The sequence below is a fragment of the Urocampus carinirostris genome, chromosome 1 (genome assembly GCF_059441175.1).
Source record: "Urocampus carinirostris isolate Australia breed hairy pipefish chromosome 1, RoL_Ucar_1.0, whole genome shotgun sequence".
Lineage (NCBI taxonomy): Eukaryota > Metazoa > Chordata > Actinopteri > Syngnathiformes > Syngnathidae > Urocampus > Urocampus carinirostris.
Window position 1 is genome coordinate 51,990,755 of NC_142349.1, and position 16,604 is coordinate 52,007,358.

Sequence of the window (16,604 nt, forward strand, 5' to 3'; positions counted from 1 at the left end):
CGCTACCCATAACAATAACCTAACCCTCAAACTCTTGCCCTCGGTAACCCCTTTCGCTCACTCTTTATCTCTCTCTCTCAAATACTACTGTTATTGTCATTTACTGTAACCATTGTTGCCATGCTTGGGTGTGAAAAAAATATTAAAATACAATTTTAAACTTGTGAGTCCTGACATTATTGCGTGGTCATGGAAGGATTTTAACAACACTTTTTCTTTGTTTGGGTTTTCTTTCAATTTATCCATAAGCAGTTTACGATGCTAGTCTATTTCTGCTCAAATATCCTAAGAAATGTTATTTACTGCAAAATGTAAGTGAAAAGTACACACATTATGCCATTAGTGCCATTATCAGTAAACCGTATATATTTATTTGAATGTTTCAAGTTGTGCTATACAAGGGTTGTAACAAAATGGTGACAGACATATACAAAGACTGTAGACAGCAGTAGAAGTGACAGGTAAAATGCTTTTCCTTGGAAATGTTCCTTTAATGTACCGTGGACTTGAGATTCAAAATTCCTGACTGTACATGTTGAGTTATGGGATGTAAACTTACGCCTGACACCTGTGGAAGCTCATTACAGACAATGTTGGGTTCGGCTAAAATCGATACGGTGTGAATTAAATTCGGGATTTTTTTTAGACATCTAGAAATTTTGTCTGCCTGTATTAAGTATTACGAACAGTTCGACATAATAACTTCATTAAAAACAACAAATACATAAGTTTCTTTAATGCTTTAATAAATGTTGTGCCATCAATGAAGGCATTATAAACATACACAACAGCCTATTTCTGGGCAATATTTAACATTTCGTTGTTGATGTCAATTAATAAGCTTCCATAGATATCCTTTTGCACAACCAAAACGTAAATGTTGCCCTCAAACATTTAAGTAGTGGTATAGCGCAAACATTTTTTTAGCCATGACACAGTTATATGTCAGACATATTTTTTTGCCATATTTAAGCTAATGACAATAAGTATTAAGTCAGCGCTGAGTCAAATGCTTTTTCGAGGTGATGAAATGTTGGTGGGGAGGAGAACCAAATCCAAAACAGCAATCATTGCAAATTTGAAGCAACATCTCTCAATAAATAAAACCATATACTGTAAGTGAGGCCTAAATTAATTGAAATAAATAGATAAATAAATATGTACAACGAACAGATGAAGGACAAACTTCCTTCTTGAAATACAGAAAGGAGCGACTGAAAACATGCATTGTCACAATTTGGCACAATCTAATGCCGGCTGTGGCTCAGACACTCCTTTCAGTTGGCAGTAAGCACGTCTGACCCCATAAAATAAAAAAAATAGAAAAATAAAAAGTCACAGCATAGCATCCAAAACTCCCTTTAATATCAAACCAATGCTATAAAAAAATGTTTGCCGTCAAATGAGTCATACAAATTACTCGATATGTTTTGTTTGTTCTGTTAACTTGTCGCATTTTACCTTAATTTCTCCACATTGTGACTGCGAGGCTCACTTTAAATTGAACAAAGCCACACAAAGCCTTGAAATTTGAGTTATGAACGCCTTTTTCAACATATCATTTCCCAGATAATTCTTTGAATAAGGAGCAATACAGGATGTTCCAAAAGTCTTGGGCACATTTTGACATTAAATATCTCAGAAACTATGGAAGATATAAAAACAACCTGGTAAAATCACCAAATTTCCATCTTAATTTTTACATGGAATGTTCCAAGATGTTCAATGTGAGCGCCATTGTGTCAAGAACAGGAACAGGATCAGGACCCAAATGCGTGACGTTTCTCACACAAGCCTTTTATTTTACGGGAAATGGGGAGTCATGCACGTTATGCAGCAGTCAGGCGTGGAATGATAGAAAGCCAGACGCCGACGAGATCGATACCAATTGTCCGAGTAGATATCAGACAGATGGGGTTGATACCGGACAGGACGGGACAGACAGGATTTATATCAAAACAGGATATCGAAATTAAACAGGACAAACTAGATGGGAACGAAACAGGAAACCGATATTAAACAGGACAAAATAAACGGGAACCATACCGGACAGGAAATACCAACAGGATATAGGACCGAGTCGAAACCCACTTCTTGCGGGGCAGAGGTTCGTTGACCGACTGACAAAGGAAGATTGAGAGCACTGAGATTAAATACCGGTAGATGGAAACCCAATCTGTCAACGAGCCGCAGCTGGTGCCACACGAGCGGGGCCAATTGGGCGCCATGGCAACGTTGACACATTGTTTGCACGACCCACATCAAGCTGATAGTAAATTCTTTTGCCAAAGCATTGCATTGTCAATGGTTGAAACAACTCCTGTTATTTGTGCATTCAGCTCATCTACGTCTTTTGGAATAGGGAGCACATAGACTATATTTAAATCCCCAAAAAGGAAATCGCACGGTGTAAGATCCAGAGATCTGGGTGGCCAGGACATGAGATCATGATCATTCTGCCCAGATCGTCCAATCTATCTATCTGGCAGTGTTGTGTTCAGAAACTGTCTTAGCCTGAGGCTCCAGTGTGGTGTCACCCGATTCTGTAGGAAAATAAAGTCACCAGACTCTTTCTCACTTAATTCATCCATAAACCAGTTTTCAGCATGTTGAGATACATCTTAACGTTTGATTGTTTCTCTTTCAAAGAATGGTCCATGGACAGCATTCTACGACTCAGCACAAAACACTGTCACCTTTGGGAAATCGCGCTGATGCTCAAGAGGTTCATGTCCGTCTCAGTACCCCGTGTGTGAGAGTTATGTTTGCTAACATTGCCATTTACATAAAAAGTCAACTCAACGCTGGAAACAAGCTGGTCGTCAAATTTGTCATCTTCCATCTTCTGTCTTTTTGACTCATCATCTTCCCCAGAATGACGATCGACTCTTCTAGACCAGAATGACATTGGATATCATCACCATATTTTACAGGCAGTTGAGTAAGTTACCCTAGATGTGAGAAATGCCCAAAAAAAAGCCGACTCGGCATTTATTCAGTGCCCTTTGCAGCCCTTTGAGACTTCTTGTGATTGAGGACTATACAAATAAATATGACTTGACTTGTTGCATTGCAATGTAAAAGTCAAAATCAGCTGTTTTATCAGTGTCCTTCGCCTGGGACTAAGTGTAGCATGTACGGCGTCATGTTCAGTCTTCTGCTCAAGACACGTCCAAAAGTTCTTGTTGGACACTCAATTTCTCTACTAGCTCTTCTGATCGATTTATGGGGACTCTGATGATAAGCAGTTCGAACTTGTTCAATCACATTTTCTGAAGTTGAGGAGTGTCTTGTTCTTTTAGCTTGGCATAAGCACCCATCAGTTATGAATTTACCTTACCATCTCACTGTGGACTTCCTCCACAGTGGATCCTTTCTGAATTTTCCATGATTTCGGTTTTTGCAAATTCAAACACACAAAATGTCTTTTCTGGTTCAGTGAATGCTATTAATGGGTCTGAAAAGGAATTACAAAATGAATCAATAGCTTTACTATAAAACTTAATGTAATTAGCTTTAAAATGTCACCATTTTTATCTTATTACCCTTCATAGCACTTATAGGACTCCAAATCTACCAAAGACTTATGGAACACCCTGAGTTTTTCTCCCAATGTTTGGCAAATAAAACAAATACTGTCAAACTAATTACATAACAAAGCGAATCGAACATAATGTATTTAAAGCAACCAAAATATAACCTTAAATTTGTATATGGCATTTCCACAAAAAGCTGTAAACACTGAGCACACCTGAAAACCAACCCATTTCAGTCACATTTATGAACTTGTAACATGTTTAAATACAAACCCCCCACCCCACTCCCCTTTCAAGCGACAGTAACCTCACACTTGCAATGCTGTTTTCAAAACGTTTACAGAACGAGAGCTGTCTTTTTAATATTTTCAGCGACTATCTGTTTCTCTTTACTGTAGTACAGACGAGGATGATATATGAATTAAACTTTTCAATGATGTGCCTTAATACCACTTTTTCTTTTTTTTTGGTAAAATGAACGTGTACCAGCTGACAGAACAAAAAAAAAAACTTCTCGGCAGGGTTATTAAATCCTATATTAAATACTCTGATATTTTTTAAATGAATTTGACCCTGACTGCAAATACAGGTAGAAACAATAAATCATAGACCTGTTTCGGACACAGTCTGATATTAAGTTCCAAAATTCAACATCCGTCCATTGTAGAAATAAGTTCAAATAGGCGTTCTGTCACCGGACTTCAACATTTCAAGGCAAGGCACAGCCTTGCAGTTTTGCAAGCATGAAGCCTTTCAAGGCAAAAGCACTTAAACATTAGCAAAAATTCTCCGGAAAATAAAAAAAGGAATATTCTGTCCTCACAAACTTCCACCAATTCTCCGTTTAGACCAGGCATGTCAAACTCAGTTTGGCTCGAGGGCCAGATCCAGACTTAATGTTTTCAGGTGGGCCAACGTCAAATATTTAGCTTTGTTTTATAGTACCATGCTTTATCAGTACCCTACATATGAGAATCACGGATACTATGTGATCTTTTTTAAGCACAACACATTAAATATGTTAACAAGTTGTTTATTTTAATAGTTGACTGTGGCTTTTTACACTGGAACCAACTCACAACAAACGTAAACAAACTCAGTAACAACAAATGATTGCCTCAGTTGTCATACTGCTTTGAAATGAATCAATAAAAGCAAGTTTTAGCAGTAAACGGGCAATGACATCAGATCAAACTACAGTACTAACATGAAAGCACAACATCTCTGCTGCTCTCTAGCGGCGGGAATGGTGAATGGACAGCATTTATATAGCGCTTTAACGAGTCACTGAGGATCTCCAAAGCGCTTTAAAATGCATTTCACACTTTACCCCCACACACACACTAACACACTGTCCGCCATTCAAGTCGTCTACCTGCTTATTGGAGGCATTGGGGGTTCAGTGTCTTGCCCAAAGAAACTTCCACAGTTTTACTCAGAGGGACCAAGAATCGAACCTGTGACTTCTTTGGTCTACTGTGCTACTGCCAGTGAAGGAGCAGTACAAAAAAACATAATTATTTATGTGAAATGCGAAGGATAGTTGAATGACTGATATCGAACTGGCTAACCTAAGCTCCCAGGTGGCCTGATGGGGCCAGCAGGAGGGCCAAGGTGTGATGGAACCAGGGTTGGGTAGGGTTACTTTAACTGGATTACTTTCAACTTTTACTTTTGGATTACTCCAATACCAAATATGCTAATAAAAGACAAAATAAACTAAATATGAATAAAATTACTAAATTTTGTGCAGGCTCGGGGAGTAACGGAATACATGAAACTGCAAAAATGATGTTGGCAAGCTGTTTAGATTTATTTTCATTTTGTTTCTGTCGCATTTTATGTTAGTTTTGCCGGAGATCAAAGAGATCAAAGCCAGGGGAGAAAGCTTACCACATGTTGTGAGTCATAATTTTATTCATATTTAGTTTCTTTTGTCTTTTATTAGCATATTTGGTATTGGAGTAATCCAAAAGTAATTGAAAGTAATCCAGTTAAAGTAACCCGACCCAACCCTGGGTGGAACCATATGAGTTAACCAGTGTATGCTGTCGGGGCGCTCTGCTGATGAAGATTTGCAACTCACCCCTTATTGTGCTGTGGGCTAAATGTTCGGTGTCATGTTGGAAAGAGCGAAGTGGAGTGAATGTTTGGCGAATTGAAGTGTGTTCTTGACTCTAGCCACCTCCCACTAAGGGGATATGGCTTTGGTATATACAGTAGATAGCAATGAGCTACATATGAGCTTTTTTTCCACATATGCAATCATTTACTGCGGATGGATTAAATCATCCAATGGGCTGGATCCGGCCCGCGGGCCATATGTCTGACATGCCTGATCTAACAGTAAGGACACAAAAGCGATTGCGTTTAACAGCGTTCTTATCTAAAGTTAGATTTTCACCATCTTGCAAAAAAAGGGACGAGATGTGAACCAGTGCATCAATCAAGTGAGCAATTTCAACAAAAAAGGACAATTCATGTAAACATTTCGAATGTCTAACCATGTTTTTTAACTTCTGATGAGAATCGAAAACTGATAAAGCGTGTGAGGGGTTTACTGTAGTCCTAAAAACCAACAACTTCATGACACTTACAAGAAAAACAGAAGTTCCTTCCGACAACTTGTCGGACGTCATTACCGGCTGGTTAGTGTCAGAACAAGAAATCACTGAACCTTAAATAAAACAGATGCGTATACTGTATTTTCACGACCATAGGGCGCACAATGTTAAAAGGCGCAGTCTCCGTAGCTGGTTCTATTTCTGTATTTAGAGAGGGGCGCACCCGATTTTTGGGCGCGGACGCCCTCTGCTGCCGCCGGCTTACCATAACACAGACAAGCATAGAAGTGTGCGTATTTTAAATTTCAGCGGGAGCAAAACTGAGTTTGGTTGTGGTTTGTTTAAGTATTGATTAAAAAGTAAAACACACGAATAAAAACTTGTCAGGGTTTGTTTTCGGCTTCCTCCACTTGCGAACCATTGATTCATTAATCTTAAATTTTCCCGCGACCGCTCGGTTTCCATATTCTTCCGCGTAGCGGAAAGATCAACACACCAACACAGAAAGCATTCAATAGGGGGAAAGTGAGGTTTTGGCTTTAATTAATATTACAGGGCCAACTATCTTCTACCTCCGGTAGAACAATAAGTTTGAAATTGCTAGAAACGCTACAGCGTTAGCATCCAAGAGTACATCCGCAAACAATAGACGCATCGCTTGTGACGTGACAGGTCTTCTTAGCACAAGCAGGACACTCGTCCCGTTCATACAGGAGACTCATAGAAGTCAAAGGAGATCACATACAAGTTGGAAATCTGAATGATCTCACAAAAATATTGGATCTCACCAAAAATCTGGGCTTGCTCACCACTGCTTTAGAGAATAAATCACCATAGTAACAGCAGTGTGAACCTAGCCTTATACAAAAGCTAGAGCAGGGGTCGACAACATGGTTCCCGCGGGCACCTCCTGAGGACAGCTGAAGTGCCCTCGGACCTGTTCTGAAAATAGGTCACCAGTCCTGGATCAAGCTACCTAGCAAACCATCTAGCTCAGGGGTGGCGAACACGTGGCTCAAGAGCCAATAAGAATGCCGCTCTTTGCCTCATTATATTTTCTATATACTGTGACTCTTTGCCTTGTTTCATGTTTATTTTTTTTGTGTGTATTGAGGGTGGACACTTTACTTGAAATCAACACAAGAACAATACTTGTTGTATTGTAAGGAGAGGAGTGTGTTATGGGAAATAATAGTTTTTTTTATTGTGTGTGTTTGTGTGTGTCTGTCATGGCAGGTCAGTGCGTAGTGTGGCTCGTTGACTCCCACAGTTAAAAATTTCAGCTCTTTGTGTCAAACTTCCCCAGCCCTGATCTAGCTAAATTGCTATTTTAGAAATGCATATCAAACTGGGGTCCCTTTGCGCTAATTCATAAAAAAGGTAGCTCTAGGCTTATAAAGGTTGGAGACCACTGCTCTTGTGGTAAGATCTTGGGCTTGGGCCGGGTCCAGGCACAAAATTTCATCAAGTCAGGAGTCTCTCTGGGTTTTTCGTGGAGGATCTGCACAGTTGTTTGGCGCACTTACTCAAGTAATTATTTAGACGATTACTTTTTACTTGGGTAATATTGTTATGAAGTAACAGTACTTTTTCTTGAGTAACACATTTTTTCACCGCATTTCGGCACCAAAGTTTTATTATTCCGGTAATTCTATTATTCAGAACATACTTACTATCAACTCCAAATCATTAAATCCAAATAGATTTTTATCCTCGATGTCACGTTAAAAAAATGCGCAGCTTACTCTTTCCACCTCTACATCCCTCACGTCAGACGACATTTCCTGCTTCTCACTAATAGCTTACAAGATTACTAAACTTTCTTTCTGCTTTGCGGACAAATATTTCACTATTTGCATCATGGTATATGCAGAATATGATTTTTTGGGTGCCATTTTGAGTAACACACGACGTTCGTGCGGCAGCGAAGCGCACACTTGATTTAAAGGACCAAGCCCGAAGTAAACCCGAAGTTGCGTGGTGTGCACCTCACCGGCGAAATGCGGACTTTGGCGGGCCAGGCTGGATTTTTTAGGCCCAATCTTACCTCTAATACACGCCCACACTCCATCTTTTAGCAGCTTCATGGTGTCCTCAGCTACATCTGCTGCTTTACATCATGCACAATAGAGCGCGCTGCAGAATTTCAAGAAAAGCTGGGACTTTATGTGCGCCTTATGGTCTAGAAAATACAGTACATACAGTGGTTAAGAAAACAAACACACACAAAAATGTTTGTATTTACCGTCTTGGTTCACCGCCATGTCCACGATGTGTGTGAGTGTGGTTAAAGTGATTAAGCACAATAGGTGAGTTTCACCAGAACAGTAACACAAAAATCAGTATTTGTGTTTTTCTAATACCACTTTGTCGCAGACGGATCCGGGCATGGACCCGACTCTCTTCGGGAAATCTCCCCTGCTTATTGTCTGAAAACCTCTGGCGCCTTTCCGAAACAAAATGAGTGGCCAGACAAGACGTCAAACCGAGCTTTCCACTTCTTTGCCAAAAATCGGCACGTGGCGTTCGCTGCCTTCCGTCCTCTCTGTCCTCCTGCTGGTCTGCGGACTCAACGGAGTGTGGAGGGAGACGAGGGGATGGGTAGGAATGGAGGTGGTTGGGATGGGCCAGCAGATGAGAAGTTAAGTTCTTCATCCTGGCCGGAAGAAGGAAGAAAGGCGACGAGGACTTTGGGAGTATTGCGGCGGGTTGTTGAGGGCGGAACGTAGATGGCGCTCTTATTCGATAACCATGCAGCGCGAAAGATGTTGCGAGTAATATTTGAAGAGCTCAGCAGTTGCTCCCGGGCAGTTGGTCAGCTCTAACTCCTCCAGATCCTGCAGCTGAATCAGCCCTGATAGCCCCGTGGTGGTCAGCAGGGGGCAACCTAAGGAGGGACATACTCATTTTAATGATGGATGGATGAATAAATGGTCTTTATGACAAGTACAGCAAAATTATATATTAGTTTAGGTTGCTTAGTCGTCTAAATGAGTCAAAAGTTGACGGCAGAGGAAAAAAAAAAATGTTGTTCTATTTTAGTAGAATAATGGATTATTATATTATTTTGTGGAAAAGATCGACGGGTCTAATCTAAACTACTTTATGATTTGTGTGTGTGTGTTTGTATGTGATTTATAGGCTCCAAAACAGATGAACCGGTTTTTGTGAAAATTTACTCAGTTGTACTTAAGGTCTTTGCGAGTGTCTTTAGCTCATTTTCGTGTCAAGGCAATCCCAATAAATACCAACAAAATCAATAAACATACCCTGGCAAAATGCACGTTTATATTGCAGTATTTTTTATTTTTATTTACATGATTTCATTTAATAAATGATTTGTTTTTACCTCATGGAGGCACAAAATAAAAATACACTTTCCCCTAAAATACTGCTTCAAATTATTTATGATTTTCCAGAGATCTTAGCTTAAAGTACCTGCTAGAGAGAGTAAACGAAGGCTCCTCATGCCAAACAAATGCTGCAGTCCAAAATCCTGCACCTGAACGTGCCACACACAATAAGAAACAGCTATGAAAAATAATCAGGTCAGTTTATAATCTTTGTTTAACATGCCAGGTATACTTTGTTACCTGACAACACCAACGCAGATAGAGGCTCCTCAATGAGGACATTGTGGACAAGTAGCCCAAGCCGGTGTCTGTGATCCGTACACACCTGAAAGCAAAAACAAGATGTATTCCACTTTAATATATTTGAGTATGCGAAAATTATAGCATAACACGATGTAGACCAGGGGTCGGTAACCTTTTTGACCCAAAGAGCCATTTAAGAAAAATATTATAATTCTTCTTTAGCCTCACCATATATTTTAAGAATAAATAACACAAAACTGCCAACCACGCTGTCCCGTCAAAAGCTAATTCTATTCAACCCACCAGAGCAGGCACGTTGGCTCCATTTTCACCGTATTTTTTTCTTTTTTTTCTTCATTTATTGCATAGTCTAGAGAATCAGACTGCCAAGAAACATGACATTAACATCAATTTCAAGCAGATTCAAGCACATCACCCAAAATTCAAGCATTTTCCTGACCTTAAAAACACAACGTGAAAATTCAAGTATTTTCAAGGATTTCAAGCACCTGTACAAACCCCACGAAGTTGACCATTCTCTAAGCTGATTGGCTGTAATTGCCTCCACTACTGCGAACCACACTGATTCTATTTCAAACGTAACACCTTAAAGCACGGTTGTAGTTTAGTCTGAAAAGTCCTGTGTAAGTGAAACAACAATAGGTAAAAAAGATCTAACCTATTTTTCTTTCTGCGCGTTCCAAAAGCAAACTACCCACGGCCCTGTAGCGGACTGCGGCTTGGGGGTTGCTCCCCACTGCTCTAGGGAAAAAATCACCATAGTAACCGAGCGGAGCTATATTTATAATGCTTTCATGCAACTGATTATAGGTTAAATTCAGCCTAGATAGTAAACATATCCTGGCTTAATACCTTATCTTGGTTTCGTGCAATAACCCCTAGCTTAATATCCACAGCAAGCCAATGAACAAGTCATGAAAACAACCCAACGTTTTTGTGTGTGAACACTCCAACTCATCGACGGGCGTGACAGCACGCATGAATAGTTGTTTGTGTACATTCGGCCTGTGATTGGCTGCGGACCAGCCAAACGTGTCCCAGGCCTCTCGCCTAACGTCAGCTTGGGTGGCCTTCAGCTCACCGGTGACACAGCGAAAAAAAAGCTGCATAGAATTTGAATGTCCGCTTGCATGTTTACTATACAGTAATCCCTCCTTTTTTGCAAGGGTTGCGTTCCAAAAAAGGTCCAGCGATAGTGAAAACCCAGGAAGTATAAATCTTTATTTAGTTATTTATTGAATATTTTTAGAAGTATTTATTGAAACCAAAGAACTGACTCAATTTACAGGCTCAAACATTTGTACTGTAATTTATAAACGTTTTATTTGTATTGTATTATTTGTAACACGGAGGTGGCTCTTCCGTAGCGAACAATGGCGGTGTCAGGGGCGGAAAACTGGTCGGTAGCCGGGACTGAGAGAGCAAGACGTGGACGGGGTCGGAAATGAGTCGTAAGCCAGAACAGGAGAGAAGACGTAGTTGGGAACAAAAAGGGGTCGTAAGCTGGGACGGGAGAGCAGACATGATTGGGATCAAAATGGGTTGTAGCCGGAGAGAAACGAGAGCAAAAACGGGACAGGCGGGGGTCAGGGTCGAAAAAGGCTTGCCTTTTATACATGAAGATTCGCAGACGAACTGACAACAGGGGATTGACAGGAATCGGTTCAAATAATGACAGGGAGCCAATCAGAACGCGCGGCAGTTGGCACCAAATGAGCGGGCACAGGTGATTCACATCTGTAGTCATGACAGCTTTTACCCTACTTTTCCTTTTATTTCAGTTTTACTTTTTTGCTCATTTTTTTCTTTCCTTCTTCTCTGTTTTGCATTCCTTTTGTAAATAATCGTTTTCCCTTCTTTTTGTCTTTCTATATGAAGGGCTTGGTAAAAATGAGAAGAAAAGGGGTGCTCTTCACTAACTTCTCCGTAGTTTGCAGTTTTCCTTGGACTAAATTTTGGTTGAACTACACATTAGAACGACATCTAGTGGAGAAATAAAAAACACTGTCCTTTTAAGAATAGTTGAATGTTTTTATCAGCTCTGTTTTTGTGGAAAACCACATATGGCCCGAACTCTGAAAGTTCATTTGATGCGTCTGCTGTTTTAAAGCGGCACTCAGCAGAATATCAACAGCTTTGGTCTCACTCGGATATTTTGCCTCTCAACCACTTCCCGGCCACAGGACGCTCTGTTGTAATGACAACCAATCTATTGTCGGGTCATCCTTTGTGTGTGTCTGTGTGTGCATATCTAGCTACTGGAAGTATGAGTTAGTCACTCAATTATAAAAGGCCATTGGGCCGGACGTAATGTATTATAGCTACTACATACATTAGTCACCCATGTCAACAAAATAAAATGATGACAAAGAGTGCTGATACTATTTCAATTTTACAGGAAGTTATTTGGAGAAATACATATAGAAGTAATACAAGCTATTAGGATTGTGCAAAAAGGTAGGTACATAGTATAGAATGGAACTTTTAAAATCATACATGTCAAAACTCAAATATATAGTCAAACTTAAATCTTTTTTAGTATATACTAAATGTCATGATGACTGATTAGGATCACCTGTTGCCGCTCGTTTGGCGCCAGCCGCTGCAGGCAACCTGATTGGTTCGCTGTCCTTTTTAAGCCCAGTCCTTTCACTAGCCTGTTGTCAGTCCGCCAGCGAACCTCTGTTTCTACAAGGCAAGCGCTTTGACACTGACTCCCGTCGGTCCCGCGTTTTGCACCCATTTTCCACCCGTCCGTTCCTGATTTCCCCGTTTGTCTCCGGCTACGACCTGTTTTTTGACGCCGACCATGTTTTACTCTCCCGTCTCGACTTACGACCCGTTTTTGATCCCGACCATGTTTTGGCTCTCCTGTCCTGGCCATCGACCTGTTTTTTTTCGTCTTCGACACCACGATCTCCCGCTTCGGGAGATCCACTTCCGCATTCAGAACATGTTCCGATTCTGTGAACGGCTTTCATCCAGCGTCCTGCGAGCACCGGATTGCGGGCGCTGCCTTTCCTCTTTTTCTCAATATACTTGTGAGAAACGTTACGCGATTGGGTCTACCCTTTGTTCTGGATGTGACACTAAAGCATTAACTGCAGAGACAACCTCAAAACGGGTTACTCTACAGAGAAGATACACATGATCTAAGGCAGGGGTCTCCAACCTGGGTGCCCCTAAAGTACAACTGAGGTGCCCACGGACCTGTTCTGAAAACAGCCCACCACTGCTGCGTTATTGTTATTTTCTGGTAAGATGATTTTTTTAGTGGTTGACTGAGTCTATCCAACCTGACTTTTAATAGGAAGGATCAGGTGCTCGAACACCACCTAGTTGCTTTTTATGTATGTGCCTGTAGCATGCTTCTCAAAAACTGAGGATAAGCGGTGTAGATAATTGATGGAAGAATATAAAATAAGAATGATGCCAGAGCCCATGTCCCATATCAATATAAATATACCAATTAAAATTTATTTCCTACCCTCAGTTACTTGAGGGTCATTTTGACTGTCATTTCTGTCCTAAATAATCAAAACAAGGTGCAAGCAAAGTTGTTCTGTAAAAATGTCCCACAATATTGCAAACGATAAAGATTTTGGCGTAATTACTTTCGGCGCAGACTGCAATGAGCCAGAGAGAGAGAAAAGTGCCTTGCGCTGTTGGAGAGATGCACCTACCTCTACCGCTCATTTATTTACAGTTTGATCTGTGGTTTTTCCATCATAAAGTGTCTCAACATACATAGTTTAATGAGCTTCCGGTTAAAGAGTTGCTCAGCGACCAACTGCCAAAACGTGGTACGTTGGTGTGACACCGTGATTGTATTTGAAAATGTGTTTACACGTTTTTAACCGTTTGTGTGTGTTTTTTTTCTGGTGTGTGAAAGGACTTGGTCAGTAATTTAAAAGGAAACTAGAATAGTTGTTCATGGCTACATAAACAAAATTAACTGTAAACAAATCATATATATACACACTAACCTGTCGAGAACGAGCTCCTCCAACTTATGCAGGTCACAGGCGATGTACTCCAGAGCCATGTCCGTGATTCGGGGGCACCACGACAAGTCCAAGCTGCGGAGTTTGCGCAGGTTCTCCGCCACTAGCTCCACACCGTCATCAGTAATTTTCGAGCAGCCAGAAAGGCTGAGTGCTGTCAAGTTGGGAAGGCTGTGCACCATATTTACTACGCCGTGATTGGTAATCTCCCAGCATGAGTGAAGCCGCAGAGTGTGTGTTGTGTAGCCCTGCAAGGGGTTGAGATGTTGGTTATAATTTCATGTGACAAAAGTTGATGTTATGGGAGAAGTCATGCTTGTTTGAGTATGCTGCATTCGTTTAAGTACGATCAACCAACCAAGAGTAAGGTCTTCCTGTTACTAAGTTACTTAAGATGTTAACGCATCCTTTAATCGCCTGGGTCGTCGGGGTACCACTTCCTGTGGTATGTCTTGGGCAAGTACAGTCCGGCGATGCCAATCCCTCCGAAGGACGGTTTTTGGGATTGGGGTTTGTTCCCTCAAATAGAACTGGTTTCCGTGGTTACCACCAGTGATGGACTAACACGTTACTGGAACGCAATTACTTTTCTCGATAATTAGTACTATAACGCTAATTACAGATCATGAATTGGAAGCTTGCAGTTATGCTATATAGAGAAGCAAAAAGATACTGAACTATGGAAACGGATGTAGAGATATTATGATTGAATACAGAAACCCCCCCTTCGAAAGAAACTTTGCCCCCGTTTACAGGTTTAAGTGCCCTTTTGTTCTAACTGGTCGTCTTACTCTTTTTGATTGAATTACTGGAGCCGACTAACAAAGTTTCCATTCTAATTAAATCAATCTATGGCTGTGTTTTCGCAAGGGAGGGGGACATGGGCTTAGATCCCGTGGGCCCGCAAATGCTTCCTGCCGCGTGCCAAGACATGATTCACAAACCCGGCCTCATTCATCAAGGTAACTTGGGCACAAAACATAAAATATGCTGCCTGGTTTTTGGGTAGCCATTAAGCTTAGAACACATTTGTTTAGAACATTTCTCAAATTAGGCACAACAATACAGAATCCTGCATTCTACAAGAAATTACAACGTTGTCATTTTTACTCAACTCCTTTTTTCCCCACATGGTTTCTGCTTTCCTTGTTAGAAATGCAGATTTCTCTTGCCAACAATGTCCTTTCTTTTTTGGTTTGATTAAACTTTCCTTGGCATGTAAAAAAAAACGTAGTTTGTTAGTATCAAACCACGTGCATTCATCATTTGTGTCGATATTTTTTTCTTTCTGGACTGAGCAATCATCCATATCAATGAATTATCCATCCATCCATTATCTGCACCGCTTATCCTCAGTAAGGTCACAAGGGGTGCCGGAGCCCATTCCAGCTATCTTCAGGCAGTGGGCAGGGGACACCCTGAACCGGTTACCAGACAGTCGCAGGTCACACAGAGACAGACAACTCACTCACTCATTCACACTTAGAAACAATCAGTACCGGCCAATTAACCTGACATGCATGTTTTTGGAATGTGGGAGGAAACCGGAGTGCCCGGAGGAAACCCACACAAGCATGGGGAGAACATCCAAAATCCACACAGGAGGTTCGATCTCATGACCACAGAATTGTGCCGCACACGCGCTAACCACTGCACCGCCGTGCTGGCCATCATCTCATCTCATCTCATCTCATCAGCCGTACCGCTTATCCTCATTAGGGTCGCGGGGGGGCTGGAGCCCATCCCAGCCATCTCCGGGCAGTGGGCAGGAGACACCCTGAACTGGTTGCCAGCCAATCGCAGGGCACACAGGGACAGACAACTCATTCGCTCATTCACACCTAGGGACAATTTGGACCGGCCAATTCACCTGAAATGCATGTTTTTGGAACGTGGGAGGAAACCGGAGTGCCCGGAGGAAACCCACGCAAGCACGGGGAGAACATACAAACTCCGCGCAGGAAGTCTGGAGCTGGATTTGAACCCACGACAGGTTCCCATGACATGAACTGTGCCGCACAAGCGCTAACCATCAATCAACTAAAAAAAATGAATAATTTAAATCTAGTAATGAAATGTATTAAATGTATTGCTTCCGTCATGGTAAATGCTGGACACAATATGAGGCTACCTGCCAGTAGAATCGGAAACTATCAAATCAGATTCTGAACCAAATAAATAAAATTTAAAACAGTTTTCCCTACACAAAGCCTGCATCTATAAAGAATGGATTAATTCATTTATCAAACATTACTTCAATGATGTATGTATTTGTTGATTGAGTCATGTTTAGGACTTAATAATCTGGTCGTTTTAATGTTTAATTGTTTTATTATTATACTTAATTTAGGCAGAAAAAAAAATATCGCTTCAAAACAATGAAAATAAGTCTGTGTAAAGCTTATAAAGCAGAGTAAATAAGATTTTCCCCTAAAAAAAACTTAAAATATAGCCATCAATAACTAAACCCCTGGCAACAAAAGTGAGTACACCCCAAAGACACTGCATCCCTATATGTCCAAACAAGGCAATGCTTGTCATTTTCTCTTCAAAAATCAATAAAATGAAATGATCTGCATTTATATAGCATGACTTGTTACTCTTACTAGCAAGCAGGTGTGATCAATTTGTAGTAAACCCTTTCATATTGGCCCCTGAAACTGCCAAGATGGCACACAATGGCAAAAAAGAATCTCTGGGGACTATAAAAAGGTTTGTGGAAATACATAAGGCTGACCAAGGCTACAGAATGATTGTGAACACTCCAAAGTTGAGCTGCAGTACAGTGGCAAGATTCACATCCAAATGCTATCTAAGAAAGATAGGGGCAGGAGTGGTGTCAACATTGTTGCAGAGATCTAAGAGGTGGGGGGTCAGTCTGGA

General features: G+C 41.0%; 1 protein-coding gene across 1 annotated transcript in view; it reads right to left on the reverse strand.

The window, feature by feature from the left end:
• Positions 1-343: 343 nt before the first annotated feature.
• Positions 344-16,604, reverse strand: part of fbxl16 (F-box and leucine-rich repeat protein 16) — a 39,960-nt gene continuing 23,699 nt past the window's right edge. Inside the window, exons 4-7 of the mRNA XM_088344816.1 lie at positions 13,704-13,969; positions 9,694-9,778; positions 9,539-9,602; positions 344-8,987 (exon numbers count right to left, since the gene is read on the reverse strand). Of these exons, the coding sequence (XP_088200942.1) occupies positions 8,839-8,987; positions 9,539-9,602; positions 9,694-9,778; positions 13,704-13,969 (564 nt within the window). The 3' untranslated portion in view covers positions 344-8,838. The remainder of the gene's footprint in view (positions 8,988-9,538; positions 9,603-9,693; positions 9,779-13,703; positions 13,970-16,604) is intronic.